This window comes from Electrophorus electricus, chromosome 13 (assembly GCF_041902795.1).
Source record: "Electrophorus electricus isolate QZ-2024a chromosome 13, ASM4190279v1, whole genome shotgun sequence".
In the NCBI taxonomy this organism is placed as follows: domain Eukaryota; kingdom Metazoa; phylum Chordata; class Actinopteri; order Gymnotiformes; family Gymnotidae; genus Electrophorus; species Electrophorus electricus.
This window is the reverse complement of record NC_137509.1, coordinates 11,847,082-11,861,540: the sequence shown is the minus strand read 5'-3', so window position 1 is coordinate 11,861,540 and position 14,459 is coordinate 11,847,082. Positions and strand designations below refer to the sequence as shown.

Here is a 14,459-nt window from a genome sequence, read left to right as displayed (position 1 = left end):
ACAGACAGTTGGGAACCTCCTTAGGAAATACTTTACCAAATTAAGTTCATGCAGAGAGCATAACGATCCAGAATGTTTCTGTTTATAAATGATCTAAGACAACACCACCAGTGCTTGTTAAGAATACATTTATGGAACTCATAGGAGCAATTACTTTATGCAAATATCTGTGCATTAAGGGAAAACAACACTATTAACACAGATGTAAAGGATTTCTTTGGAAAGGGTAATCTGATCTGTGCAATCCTTTTATCTTCACAAGTTGGTGTTTAGTTCAGTGCAAAGAGTTAACTACAAATAGAGCATTTTTCAGCTACTGAACAGAACTTTGTTCCATTAAAGGTATTTTCAGATAGTTATGTTAGACTAGATTAGAGTCCAGTCATTTGGGTGCTTGAATGACATGGAAAAATAGCTTTGCCCTAACTTGTTTAAGACTTACAGACGTACATTTTTGAACTCCTGAAACATGGGCTTTGCAGAATGTTAGAATGTTCACAGCCAGTTAAGGGTGGCGCATGTGTACTCAGTAGGTATACCTCGTGTGCATGTGCGCACCAACTTTGAGGTCCTGAGTCGTCTTTGTTGAAAAATCAGGCTGATTAATCTGAGCACAAAGGGGGAGGGAGAGAAAGAGAGAGAGAGAGAGAGCGAGAGAGAGAGAGAGAGAGAGAGAGCAGGAAGCAGAAAAAAGAGAAAGGAAGACTGCTGGAAAAGATCCAAGACGACGTTGTCGTGGATACAGAAATGGGAGACTGGAGCCCCACAATTCAGTTTGATTGACGTATGGGTGTAACAGTCAATCACAAGCGGACTTTTCATTACTCACGCACCTGCAGTCTACGTCACACACCTGTGTCCACACAAAATCATCTTCCTGCAACCCCCCCACCCCCAAGCAATGGCTGACAAAGTAAGAACCCCACACCCACAGAAACTCTTTGACATGCACACATCATAAATTATCATCAAAGGAGAAGTTTGGGACACAAATCTTTCCATGTATTTATGATCACCTGACATGTATCTGAAAGAAATGATTGGTTACAACAATATAATACATGTATAAAAGGCACAATAAAATCATATCAACAACATTGCCAACCTGGGCTATTTTTGATAATTGAGGGCAGTTTTACTTATAAATTAAACCTAACCATAGACAAAAAGGATTTGCATTTTTTTTTTAAATTGTTTTAAAATCCATTTTTAAAGATTGTGAATGTCAGAAAACCTCCAAAGGTAATTTTAGTTCTACTTTAGTTACACTGCACCAGAATTATTAGATTATTTTGGATTTGCAATATTGATTTTCAACTACTTTTCAAAAGAGTTTACTCCCCCATCTTTAGCTTTCACACTAGTCTGACACTGGTGCAGTGATGATTAAAATGATAGTAAAATACTGAAACTAGTTGATAGAGAACGATTCTTCAAAACATGACAAAGTTAAGGATACAAAGGCGCACATATGTCCTGCAAATTAGAAAGGTTTACTACAAAATGTTAATACAAAAATTAACACTGAATGGACTCTTCACTCCAAACCTTTGCAATGATTATATTATTGTACACAGGTATGTTCTATTTTGAATCACAACATAAAATCCATCGTGACTAATATTAAATATTTGAAAGAGGTACGTGGAAAAAAAATAATATTTTAAATGATAATACTGGAAAAAAAAAGAGAAATAAACATGAATGTCTGATTAAAATATACTGGGTATAATAATAGGACAGAGAAAACAAAAAATAACGGAATGTAGAATCGTCATAAAATATCAAAAGGCGTATTAAGATTTGATATATAAAATGTCACAAGGGTTTTCGCTCAGAGGAAATCGCTTTTCTCTAAGTTCAAGCAACAAGTGCGTTTTCGCCACACCCCTGCTGTAGTTAGGCTAATGTAAATTAGCTGGGTCTCAGTATTTTGATTGGTCCGATGAGGAATACAATTTTCCCTAAAACCACGAGTGGGGGAGAGAGTGTTTGTTGTCCCTCAGTTAATATTCAGAGTCAATCACTTTTCAACAAGTGGGCTTGTAGACTAGGAATAGAATAGCTTCGATTGAGTTCTTTTCTTTCTTTCAGACATCGAACTGTGTTCGCTGAAGGCTCAAAGCGTTTAAATGGTGAGCATTTTATGACACGTGGAAGCTTTTTGTATGATTTTGATAAGTTTTTTTTCTTTCTTTCTAGTCAGGCAAACGCGTCGCCGGGAAACATGCGGCAATAGGCTGCACCTGCGACGCATTTGTTTGATCTGAGGCCATTCTGATTTTCGACTATTTTACGCGTATATTTAACCGCAACGACAAGACAACAATGATGTATAGCATGATGGAGCATGAACTTAAAACTTCATCAGGTCAACAGAATTCGCATTCGAACAGCCAAGTAATGTCTCCAGACAGTGCGTCTGGAAACGTACACCCAGGTACGAAATCTGCTTGTTCATCAGGTGTGGACCCAATGGACAAGGTAAAGCGGCCTATGAACGCTTTTATGGTTTGGTCCCGAGGTCAGCGACGGAAAATGGCACAAGAAAACCCTAAAATGCATAATTCCGAGATCAGCAAACGTCTGGGTGCAGAGTGGAAACTTCTGACGGACGCAGAAAAGCGTCCGTTCATTGATGAGGCGAAGCGTCTGCGGGCTGTCCATATGAAGGAATATCCTGATTACAAATATAAACCTCGCCGTAAAACCAAGCCACTCCTGAAAAAGGAAAATCCAGTGAACAAGTACCCACTCTCGGCCGGCAACCTGTTGCCACCGGGACAAGGAGGGAGCCCGAGAATGGAGAGTTACGGCTGGGGTCACACGGGAGGATATGCGGGCATGCAGAGCGAGGCACTCGGCTATCCGCAGCAACTTCACCGCTACGATCTCTCTGCTCTCCAGTATCCTACGGCTATGTCAGCAGCACAGACTTACATGAATGGCGCAAACTCTTATAGGTAAACGCTTATTTTTACGTTTTTGAAGTTTTCTGTAAGATGCATGCCAAATTTGCTCGATTTGACGAAGACTATGATTCTGGTTTATCACTATTGTTCGTTTTGATACTTAAGGAAATGGCGCACAGGTAAATTATTGCTTTCTTTTATTAGCCTAACTTGCTGGGTATACTTTTTTTGTTAAAGGGTTCTCCCTCCCCTCTGTGTACTATGTAACAGTACAGACTATTATCCAAAGACTTTCTTGTGAGTTGTCTGTGACTGTGTGCAAAAGTTTGTATTCAGTTAAATCCTTCCCTTACTTGTGACGCGCATTCTAATCATCTGGCTCTGATCTTCTCTCCAGCCCAATGCCGTACAGCGGTAGTCCCCAGCAGCCAAGCCCGGTAATGTCCATGGTCAAGCCTGAGCCGTTGCCCCACTCCCCCACTGGAGCCGCTACACACCATCGCGGGGCCATTCAGGGTGACCTTAGGGACATGATCAGCATGTATATCCCTGGAGGGGACATAGGGGATCCTGCAGCCCAGAGAGGTTATCCCAGCGTCCAGCAGCACTATCTGGGCAGTACTGTGCCGCTCACGCACATATGAGGTGGGAGGAAAATGACTAGAATTAGCTCAGCTGGGTCATTACATGGGCTTGCCATGCAACGAGTAATCCGTATGGATTCTTGAATGTTCTGAGCCGCTGTTGCACACGATCATTTTCTACCTCTTGTTTTGGAGCCCCCCGTTTTTTTTTTATGCTAGATTTATTGCAGCGTGTTTCTGCCTAGAATAAAACTTTTTAATGCCGCTTGCAAGTTCATTCCACAGGAATTTCTCAGCAGAACTTTATATGAAAGTCAATGGGGTTCCTAATGTGCGCTTATACACAGCATTCATATTTTAACTGGGGGGGTGGGGGAAGAGAATTAATTTCTTATTGCGCGCACACTTGCCTTATGATCAGAATCTCAAAATATGGTGATGTGCATTTGTATGCTTTACTGTGCTTACAGAGGTTGGAATAATCCATGCAGTAATGGGCAATCGCGATCAAAAATAAAACTGAGATGTAGAATATACATGTTGAAATGGATAGACATGTTGAAATCATGCCAGCCAGTCATTATCGTGATGGCTAATGAGATTCTAAATTGTACCTTAATGGAGCATGTATAAACTAGTTTTGCTGTGTGAACCACTGAGCTCCTGGAAACTGAAGTGTTTAGTTGACTGGATGGCTGATCTTGCATGTTGAATGATTAAGTGTACATCTTCTAGTGCCTTTAATAATGGTATAACCTTTTCAGTGGGTGACGGCAGTGAAGTTTGTGAAAGGGGGAAGTGTGGTGTTTTTTTTTTTTTTTTTTTTTTTCCCTCCCTTTTTGGCTTGGAGTAGGCTTTGCGGATCAGTTCATTTGGGATGTTGAAACTGTTTTTATTAAAACTGGTTTATCTTTCAGTGTGGCATTTGAAAGGGAACAATCGCATAATGGCTATTGCCTTTCAAACCAAATTATTTTGACCATGAAGTCTACCTTAGTTTACCAGAGCATAGCTAAGCCAGACACCGGTTTTATGTATTATCAAAATCCAATTATAAAGTAGTAAAATGCAATTTGATGTGGAACAAAAGTAATAACATGTCTGTACAATGCAACTCTGTACAATCTGTACAGTGACTATCTCTAGCACTGACTTCCCCTGTAATGATTTTTAAACCAATCAGAATGCACTCATCTTTCCCTCTGGTCAATACTAAGTATTGCCGCAGAACTAGTGTTAAACTCGTACTACATTTGAAGGGCTCTTCCTTCTTATCTTTGGGGAATTGGAAAAGGAGGGTGTGTCTTTAATAATGGTGGTTGTCCTTTTTGGCCAGAGAAACAGCTTGTGGATTTTTTTTTTTTTTTTTTTTTTTAAGTGGTTTTGCTCAAGTCTACATACCATTTCAGTTCTCAGTACAGTTTTAGGCTAGCAATCTAGTAGTCACTAATGAGTTAAGATTAATGTTGTAATTTATATTAATGAGTGAATGTTTACATCTGCCATCCAAGTGCGTATGCAACTTGCTGTTTCAATGTCATTTTTAAAGTCCTTTTTGCATTAATGTTTGTAAATAATCTTTTGTACAGTTTAAACCTTTTTATGGCCCTTATAAGGGTCTTTTTGCATAAACAAAACTTTAAAAAAAATAAATGTAAACTTTAAAAAAAAAAAAAAAAAAAAGGTTGTCTTTTTGTACGAATCTATCAAGTTTTTAAGGCATGAAATGGGGGGGGGGGAAATAAGGGTCTTAAAAACACAAAGCTAATATTTTTAAAATACAACTTGGTAGCTTCCCCCCGCGTCAAAATGGTAAGCTACCCCAGGTCACAACTGAACACTTGAATGACTCCAAGAGCTTCGTTACCAAAACCCTTAGCAGTGCAGAATGTGAATTAGTTTGAAGTCTAATTTAAGACGCGTTGAGCAATAATGCTTTCAGAAACAGGGAGGCTTGAGCAGGGCGGCATTTTCAAACGGGAAAGATAAGAGAAGAACTCTCGCCGTTTGCAGGGGATGTTCGCTGACATCAGAATAAAGGGTCGAATAATTCGTGGCCTAGCTATTTAAATTGCATCTCTAAAAGAAGCTCTCCGTCCTTGTCCTCAACACGACCATCCTTCTTCGCGCTGAAAGCGGGTGGTAGGTCGGGTCGTAATTGGCCGTTTCTGAGGCATATTGTCCGATGCTTTTGAGTTCGCAGGTGTGCATAGTAAAGCCCCTGAATCCAGAACGCCACTCCTCGACCGCTTTGTTCTCTTTTAGCGCTCCCCGCTGTGCAGAAAATTAGTGTTGCCGTCATCTCCTCTCCAACTTGGGCTTAACCCTTTCGCGACGATCCACTGGGCCTATTATAATGGAAATAAAAACAGCCCAATACAGCTAATCGGAGGCCAAGGGGAGGGGTGGAGCAATACGAAAGCTACATACCTCTGTTGAACTATTTTTATTTTAGCTTTCTAATTTTAGAGGGGACCCCCTTACCATGTTTGCACTCTTTTAATGCTTTAAAAGTTTTTCATACAGCTAGCCTACTAGCATGTCTGATACAGATGGCATATTGTTCTTTTTAAAGTGCAATGCCTGATCAACTGCCTGCTAATCTGACCGATGTACTGCCTAGTGTAACTTGTTAAAGGTTAGACATCAGCCTATTTCTCTTTAAAAACAAATCTTCAAGCCTCTTTTTATCGACTGACAATTTTATAGGAAGCAATCTGCTCTACTGCCCAGTCAGTTATTAATTTAAAAATCAGTCTACAAGTGTATGTATCTTAGGGTACTGTTTCACAGACGCCCCCCAACTAACCCATTTCTAACAATGTTAGGTTAGTTACTGAAGTACAACCTCGGTAGGTTATAAGGTGTGTAATAGCGGGTAGATTTTAGAGAAGTTGGTAGTTTACAAAGACCCGGGGCGGGGTGTGAAATGGGGTTGCAGGATTTTCTTGAACACATGCAATCTCTTAGCAACGAGTAATGAGGCTTCCACAAGTCGTCACCATGGTTTCGATAGGCTGGTAAGGAAGTGCGTAGGAGATAATGCCAATTAGCAAAAGTTGTGATATATGGGCTAAATAAAAACCGGAATACACAGTTGCGTTTGGATGCTTTCGTAAAACTTCCCCCGATCAAAAGTTCTGTTTTACAACCGAATGGGTGTACGACGTCAGTATGCCTACCATACCAGTAAAACAAACAGTACATGTTACCATGGAGACGGGCGCGTATTATTTACCTGCATTCCGAGGGAAGCCTACAAGCCGCTCCCATCCCGCACGCACGCCACACACGGGAGAAAGGGGGACATTTGTCTCTAGACAATGTATTAATGTTACAGTTGAAACTGCTGAACTAAAGGAAAATAAAGCGCAAACACTTAGTCGATGAAAAAAAAAGGCTTACGATAAAAAAAAGGCTAAATAGAGAAGTACAATTCAGATCTAAGAGGTAGGCCAAATAACGCTGTTAATATGCTTACAAGAAAACAAATAGTATAAATAGTGAAGTACAATTCTGGTCTAAGAGGTAGGCCAAACCTTTCCCAGAGTTTGAAATATATTCTTCTTTATAAGGAATAGGCGGATTAGTTCTTTGCGCATGCGCACACAACTACTCCCATCAACCACTTGCACAATACGTTGACAGACTGCCCAAACTTTGTTTGCGCACAGGTGAGTGAGTGGGTGTAAGATTTTTTCCTATCTTTTTTTTTTTTAAATAACGCTGTTACGGTTGGTTGAAATGCCACCAACGCAGTGTACACGCATGCTTGACTCACCCACACATAGCAATGTTGCGCACCGCCTGTCACGCAATAACAGGGGAGTTCTGTAGGCAGGGCTTAGATGTGACCGATAATGCTTGTTGTGTCTGTCAGTGGCCAAGTATGGACAGTGTGGTAATCTGTTCAACCACCTTATCATCCTACTGTCAAAAATAGAATTAGATATTTAGATAGCAGTAGTTCCAAACTGGCCGAATGGACAAATGTTTTTAAGAGCTGATATAGCTATCTCAAAATGAAATAAGACCATACCTCATCTCTGTTATTGTCTATCCTCATGCAAAATATTCAAAGGGAACGAAAGAAACATCAAACAGACGAGTCTCCTCACAGTGGGAGGGACGTTTCTGCCACATCTCTCAACAGTTGCTGTCAAGGGTAACATTTTTGCTGCTGCTAGATTGGTGTGGATAGCATGTTGAGCTGATGTAGGCAAGGTGCTTAGGTTGTGTTTGTAATCGCTTCATTGGCCCTGTTTGATTCACACGGTTTGTGATCAGGTGAGAAACACAGGCTCCAGCTAGTCACTGAAACATATAGACTCGACTTCAAATGACTGGCACAGAGCTACACACAAGTATCGGCTGTTCATTTACCTCTCTCCTGGCAAGGTGAGGATACACTGCCACCGTGATGAGCAGTGTCTGTGAGGCAGTTCCCTGTGTGTCAAGTCATCTCAGTCAGTGAAGCCGAACTATTTGGTTTAAAAATATACACGGTTGCTACGTCTTAAATGTGAATACATACAGAGAATCTGTACGAATAAAAGCAGACGGGGGGAGGTTTGTGATTATGACTTCGTAAAACTTAAAATATTTTTTCAAAACTTAAAAACATTAAAACATGCTTAGGTGCTAAGAATAAATTTTCGTTTACATTGCACGTGATGGACATTAAATACCAGTGTAAAGATAGGTTTGCAACTGAAACCTCAGGTGGGTATGGGGTCAGAGCCCATCTTTTTGAATGCCTGCTAGAATGCTTTGACCGAGCATGTGTACATTAGAGCACAGCTAATGCACCTAATAGTGTTTGCCAAGTGCGAATGACTGACAACTAACCCTAATGAGCCACACCCTGGGCTAGACTGGTCCTGCAGCAGGTAAGCAGAAGGAGGGAGGATGGGGTAGCAGGAGGGAGGGCTGGGGGGAGTCAAGATGTTGCACAGTAAGATAAAAAATTGCTGGTCAAGAACCACAGAATCTATTATTTCATACATTATGCATTAGGTTGTTTTTGAACCGCATGTTTATTCTTCACTCTCATTCTGGAAGGTGAGTGGTTCTGTTTTAAATTCTAAAAATCTGACAAACCGGTCTGTCACACGACAGCTTTGCTGTTATCATCAAAATCCCCCACACAGGTAAGGCAGTGGTGCGTTCCCTCGATTAAAAGATATGAGTGAAGAACATGTATTCTCTCAGATAGGGGGGAAGATAAGCACTTGGGCCACACACCGAAGAGATCTGAACAGCTGTACTTCTGAAAAGCCGACAAATCTCACTGTTGGAGAAGAGCCCCCAAGAGTAGATCTCCCAGGAGCACACGGGGTGATAAAGTTTATCCCACTGTGTTCCATTGGATACCCTTCTATTTTTAAAACTTTCTCATTTTAGAGTGGACCCCTGCACCATTTCCTTTTTAAGTTTGTTTTGTAGAAGTACTGACATGTCCCTTATACAGATGGGTGTATTGTCATTTATAAAACAGAAGTGCAGTGCCCATCAACTGCTTGCTACTTTGACCTTGATACTACCCGGTATAACTCCCAAGATAAATTGCCCATAAAATATATTCTGAATTGATGTATAATCACCAATGCAACATGAACTTTCACAAGCAGGAATGGAAGGAGAATTAAATGTAAGTCTGATCTCAGATCTGGTAAATTCTTGAATAGTTTGGAATGTGTAGTAGTTACTCTACTACCCTCTACAGGCAATATGAATTCACACAACCACATACTATTTTGTTGTTTGTTAGATTTATGGATTGTTCAGCAGTATTATGCAATGCCATAACCAGTTTTGGCTCCACTTTTAATTCAGAAGTTGAATTAATATTATATGGTGCTAGATGTAACGTATTGGAAACACACTGAAGGTAAACTGTGAACTGAATTTCTGAATTCCCTCGATCCAGATTTAACTAGGTGGAACAACTGGCAAGGCAACAGTAAGCAAACTAGTTTGCAAATAACTAAGTAATTAAAAAAAATAAATAATTCAACCATTCCTACAGCCATTTAGCTTGTTGTGTATGTCTTATCTGATTAACCCTCATTATTGATCCACAGTACAGCAATTCGGTGGACAAAGTGCAAAGGATAATACTTATATATTATCCATTACATTCTAAAAATTGTTGCCTCATCATAAATTACAAATTCAGGCTGTCTAATTCTACAATAAAAACAAAAACACAAATTATTAGATGAAAAACAAGGAAAAAAAACCAAATACTTCTGATTATGTAATTTACATGTGCTTGAAGACAAAACAAAACCCTTTCCATTCACCATGACTGGATAAAATCTCTTAAGTCTCAACACTCTTCCACAAAATAGGTGTGAGGAAAAGCCAAAATGACATTTTCATTTATTCTGCTTCACTTCAGCATCCTGATGAGGATCTCTACATCTATATCGCAAAGCAACCAGACAGTGCTGAAGTCTAAAACACGATTAGTGTGTAGAGGCTTTAGAGATTTCTAAAATATGAACAGGTGTTCATTTCCCTGAGCTATAAGGAAATTATTAACCTAAAAGGACTGGACTAGATCGTACATGGTCACATATGAATTTATGTAGCACTAGTCAGTGGAATGTTAATCAAAATTTAGACGTAGAAGGTCCCTCGTTTGAATTTTTGGTCCTACAGTTCAGGTCACAACAGTGTCCTTAGAGAATGAATGTGATAAGAGGTGTCCATCCGTATGCAGAACAGTATATGGATACCTCCATACCTCACTGGCAAAAAGTGTGTTCTAACGCAGTGGAACCTCTGTCTTAAACAACAAACCTCAGAACAGATGCAGCATGTTACATACACCAATTTTGTTCCAAGTTTACAAACAGATTCAAGAAGCTGTTTAGAGCAGGAAGCTAAGTGAAGTCGACACTGAGGTATGAGTCATTCGATTCCTCACTGCTGTGCAGCTGGTTTACTCGGTTTTCTTCTTGAGGGCTGGTCTGGCATTCCAGTAATACAGGACCTGAGCAGCAATCAGTCCATTACAGCACGACGAGATGATATAGGTGAGAACCATCAGGGAGTCGCCAGTTTCCTACAGAAACCCACCAAAAATAAATAAATAAATAGAAAGCGGATTGGGAGCCTAAGCACAGTAATCACAATCATTTTGGTTAGACTGCCAATCTCTTGTTGACTTCTTTGATAATCATGCATTAATGCAACCTTCTTTTGGCTAAAAATAAAATAAAATAAAAAAAGTTAGCATTTAGCACAGAAGATTTATAGAAATGGCTTGAATAATGTTTTTATTTAATGTAAGAAGAAAAGCACAAACATTACCTGGCAGTGTAATAGGAATTTGACAAGGTATGCATACTTAAGTAAAATGCCTAGAAATAGATTAAATAACCTTAAGTATAAAGTGCTAACAAAGACCATTTATCTCCTAATGAGAAATATTAGATACACATTATATTTATTTATTTATTTATTTTATTTCACTCACTACCATATTTGTAACACACCTGCACTGTGGTGAATATTCGGGCCAAGGAGCCAGCAAACAGCAGAAACACAGAAATAGCTGACAGCTGTCCTGTGTGGCCATTACTGTAATTGGTGCCTGCTTGAATTAGCTGAAAACAAGCATACGATCCAAAGCAGAGATGAGCTTCAACACCGTTTTGTTTTTGATTCATTTTGTCAATTATGTGGGACTATAGCTTTTGGTCAGATACCCGTCCAAATATTATAGCTGGCATGTTGGAGGCTTGCATGGTAGTGACAACAGACATGGGAGTGAAAGGAGAGATGAGGACAGCCAGCAGGGCAAAGAAGATGACAAGAAAGCCCAAACCTGCAAAAAACACACATAAAATAATAAATGTTAATTTAAAGACTTGTCTTTGAGACAGATCTTGGTAGAGGTTATTTATTGCAATTGGTGATCAACATAAATGAAATTAGAGTTAGCAAGTTGTGTCATATTGTTTGTAAGTGTTTTTTTACCTTTGATGGTGCTTCCTCTATAATGCTGTATAAGAAACCCAATTGCAATGGTTTGAAACATAAGGAATAAGGCCTCTCCCCAGGCACTGTGGATTAAAAACACAATGAATTCCGCAGACAAGAAGTCATGTCCCAGTAAATTCTGCATACTTAATATGTTTTGAATGAGTTTTACAGGCAAATGTGCCCAGGTATCACATCAACTATTACAATCTACAGAAGCCTACGAGAAAATCCAATTACAACCCATTTTGTTTAGGCTTTGTCATGCTGGAGCATGGTGTGCACTGAAGGACTGAAAACTCCAGCAGGTAAATGTGTTACAAGCCTGTAGTCTCACTGACTTCTCAGTTACAACATGAATGGCACCTACAAATCCCTGAACACATGTGAGGGTTGTTAGAAGTTGTTACATGACAAAGTTTAGCAAGATGGCAAATTAGTTAAAACTGCTTAAAACAAAGGTTGGACTTCTGTGCTTCTAAGCAGATACCATTGGACTGAATGGAGGAAGACACTTTTCATACAACACAGGTATACTATATAATGTGGACAGGCACCTGAACATACCTGAAGGGAAAGCTATTGGCAATACTATAGGCCATAGTGCCTGTGATTGCAAACAGCTCCAGCAGCACAGACTTAAAACTCAAACCTTCTGCACTCTTGGCACCAATCAGCTTTAAGATCTGAGGCAACTTCACTGTGGAGAATAAAGACAATCCTGACCAAATGTAGGTTTAACTAGTGCAGCGCTAAAACAGTGGAAAAGGCTGTAAATAGTGTTAGTTCCTTACCCAGTACAGAGCCAAGGATGATTCCAATGCCCAAACCTTTGCTTATAATTATCTTCAGACAAGTAACTGTGGGATTATAGCAAATCTCTAAGAAACCAACCGAATCAGCGATGCGTGTGCCTTTACAATACTCAGCTATCTGACACGCCTGTATCTTGATTTAAAGAAATGCTCGCTTTACACAATTATGAAATCTAAAATATCAATCTCACTAACTAGCTAGTCAGCCTCAATCAATCAATCAATCAATCAATCAATCAATCAATCAATCAGCCTAAGCTTCACTTGGGGAAGAGGCGTGCAATTGACAGATCGCTGACAACTAACGTTAGGTAGCGATCTGTGAGTGGAACCCGTCGCTCTTCACTGCACATCTCGATGACTATTGCATGCATTGAATTTCTTAACATGCATTCACAAATTTTCTAGTCATCATTTGGTAACTATCCAAATAGCTAGACAGATAACATAAGCTAATTTAGAGGTTTATAACTCAATAACTATAGTTAGACAGCTAGCAGAAACCAATGACAAGTCAAAACATGTTTGAGTCTATATTTAAAAGCTTCTGTTAGGTTAGAATTGATTTGTCTTACCGTGCAGAAAGTTAAAATGTAGAAAAAACTCGTCGTAACATTTTTCTGGCATTAAATAATTCACCAGAATGTCTTTAAGAGGATCCATAAAAGATGTAAGCACAGCTTCTTCGGATGTCGCCATTTTGCCCACTGTAAATGTAACGTCATCTTCCAATGTTCCGCACTATAAAGCCTCCCTTTCTTTGGGGGAATCGTGACAATGTTGTTTTGTTCCGGTTGTTTTAATCTTATTTTAGTTAAAGCAAATGTCGAAGCACCCAGCAGTGGCAAAGCGTGTAATGATAACTCTAAAGAAAACGAATTTGTGAACTAACTATTAACTAACTAACTATTTTTAGTCATACCAGTATTTTTGCCATTCTTATGTGCATTCAAATACAAAATGTTTAATTGTAAGAAATAATCTAACTTTTTAAATTTCAACAGTAACAAAGGTTTCAACATTGTAATTAAAAACAATGTTTATCCCAGGTGGTTTGGTTAAAAAAGACTGTTGGTTCTTCACTGGATCGCTCTTCACTGGTTTGCTAAAATCTCAGACAGTTTGTGTTGCGCTATGTGTAAAACAGAATGTCTCTGTCAGTGAATGTTCCTGAAGACTGTGTAACTTCAGTATTAAATTAAAGAAAATATGTAATCTGGATGTCTTTTACAAATGTCCTAAATGAAACTGACAGAGGAACACTGATGATTGATGAACAATTGCTAGAGTAACTTTACTTAAAAAGCAAGATAAAAATGACTTTTTCATTAAACAATTCAGTATTTAGGGAAGGTGTTAATGAATGATTCTTTTTCAATTTTGCAATTCTCCTGGGGTCTTAGCCCACCTATTCATATATTTCTAGTGACACCCCTGCTGTGAAATATTCTGGCACTGTGCTCCAAGTTGTGATTACAAGGTTAAATTCATAGTCCATAGGCTGAAAGGAAATAACAACTGCTTTTGCCTAGTTGCTGTTCCACAAGTTGTGTGAACTCTTGGCACCTTTCCTCTCTTGGCACCTTTCAGGAAGTGTGCCTCATCCATTGGCTTAAATGTGAAGGTTGGGTTACCAAGTATACCAAATGAAATGAACTGAGTTTAATAGAATATCCTTTATTATCCTCTTTGGGGGAAATCTGTCCTGAAGTGAGCTCATGCAGGTTCCACCCATCTCATTACCATCACAAACACCAGTACATTAAAAACCAAAACCACAGAATCTTTCACTCTAATCTTATAGACTGATTAGAATCTTAGTAGTGTTGAATTTTATTTATTTATGAAGGACATCTTTATTAGCAGCTATAAAACTTTTTTTGAAAGTCTCCATAGTGGCAAATGGAAATGTGATAACTATTCTGCATTATGAATCATCCTTCTTTTTAGTGAAGTCATCATATTGTTTTGTTGCATAATGTTTAATGAAATTTTTGAATGTGCATAATTATGTTCCCCAAGGAGAGATGAAATTTCAGTACTAAAAAAACTTCAGGACAAATACTTCAAAATTTCCAAGAGCCATGATTACAATTATGTTTTAACATGACTGCAGAAAGAAGAAATACTTTTGTTTACATTTCAGTCTGTGACAC

At 39.1% G+C, this 14,459-nt stretch overlaps 2 protein-coding genes across 3 annotated transcripts; one reads left to right on the top strand and one right to left on the bottom strand.

The window, feature by feature from the left end:
* Positions 1-1,983: 1,983 nt before the first annotated feature.
* Positions 1,984-5,173, top strand: sox19b (SRY-box transcription factor 19b). Its single transcript, XM_027015559.3, has 2 exons — positions 1,984-2,963; positions 3,310-5,173. The coding sequence occupies exons 1-2, from the start codon at positions 2,329-2,331 to the stop codon at positions 3,554-3,556; spliced, it is 882 nt and encodes a 293-aa protein (XP_026871360.2). The 5' UTR covers positions 1,984-2,328; the 3' UTR covers positions 3,557-5,173.
* A 4,077-nt stretch (positions 5,174-9,250) lies between these two features.
* mpdu1b (mannose-P-dolichol utilization defect 1b) lies at positions 9,251-13,025 on the bottom strand. 2 transcript variants are annotated; one of them, XM_027015546.3, is made up of 8 exons: positions 12,879-13,025; positions 12,283-12,348; positions 12,056-12,188; positions 11,486-11,571; positions 11,215-11,333; positions 11,002-11,112; positions 10,817-10,866; positions 9,251-10,568 (listed from the first exon to the last, which is right to left on the bottom strand). In XM_027015546.3, exons 1-8 carry the CDS (start codon positions 13,000-13,002, stop codon positions 10,550-10,552), a joined length of 708 nt encoding a protein of 235 aa, XP_026871347.2. In that variant the 5' UTR covers positions 13,003-13,025; the 3' UTR covers positions 9,251-10,549. The 2 variants fall into 2 exon arrangements, with proteins under 2 accessions (XP_026871347.2, XP_026871346.2); XM_027015545.3 differs by lacking the exon at positions 10,817-10,866.
* Positions 13,026-14,459: the final 1,434 nt, after the last annotated feature.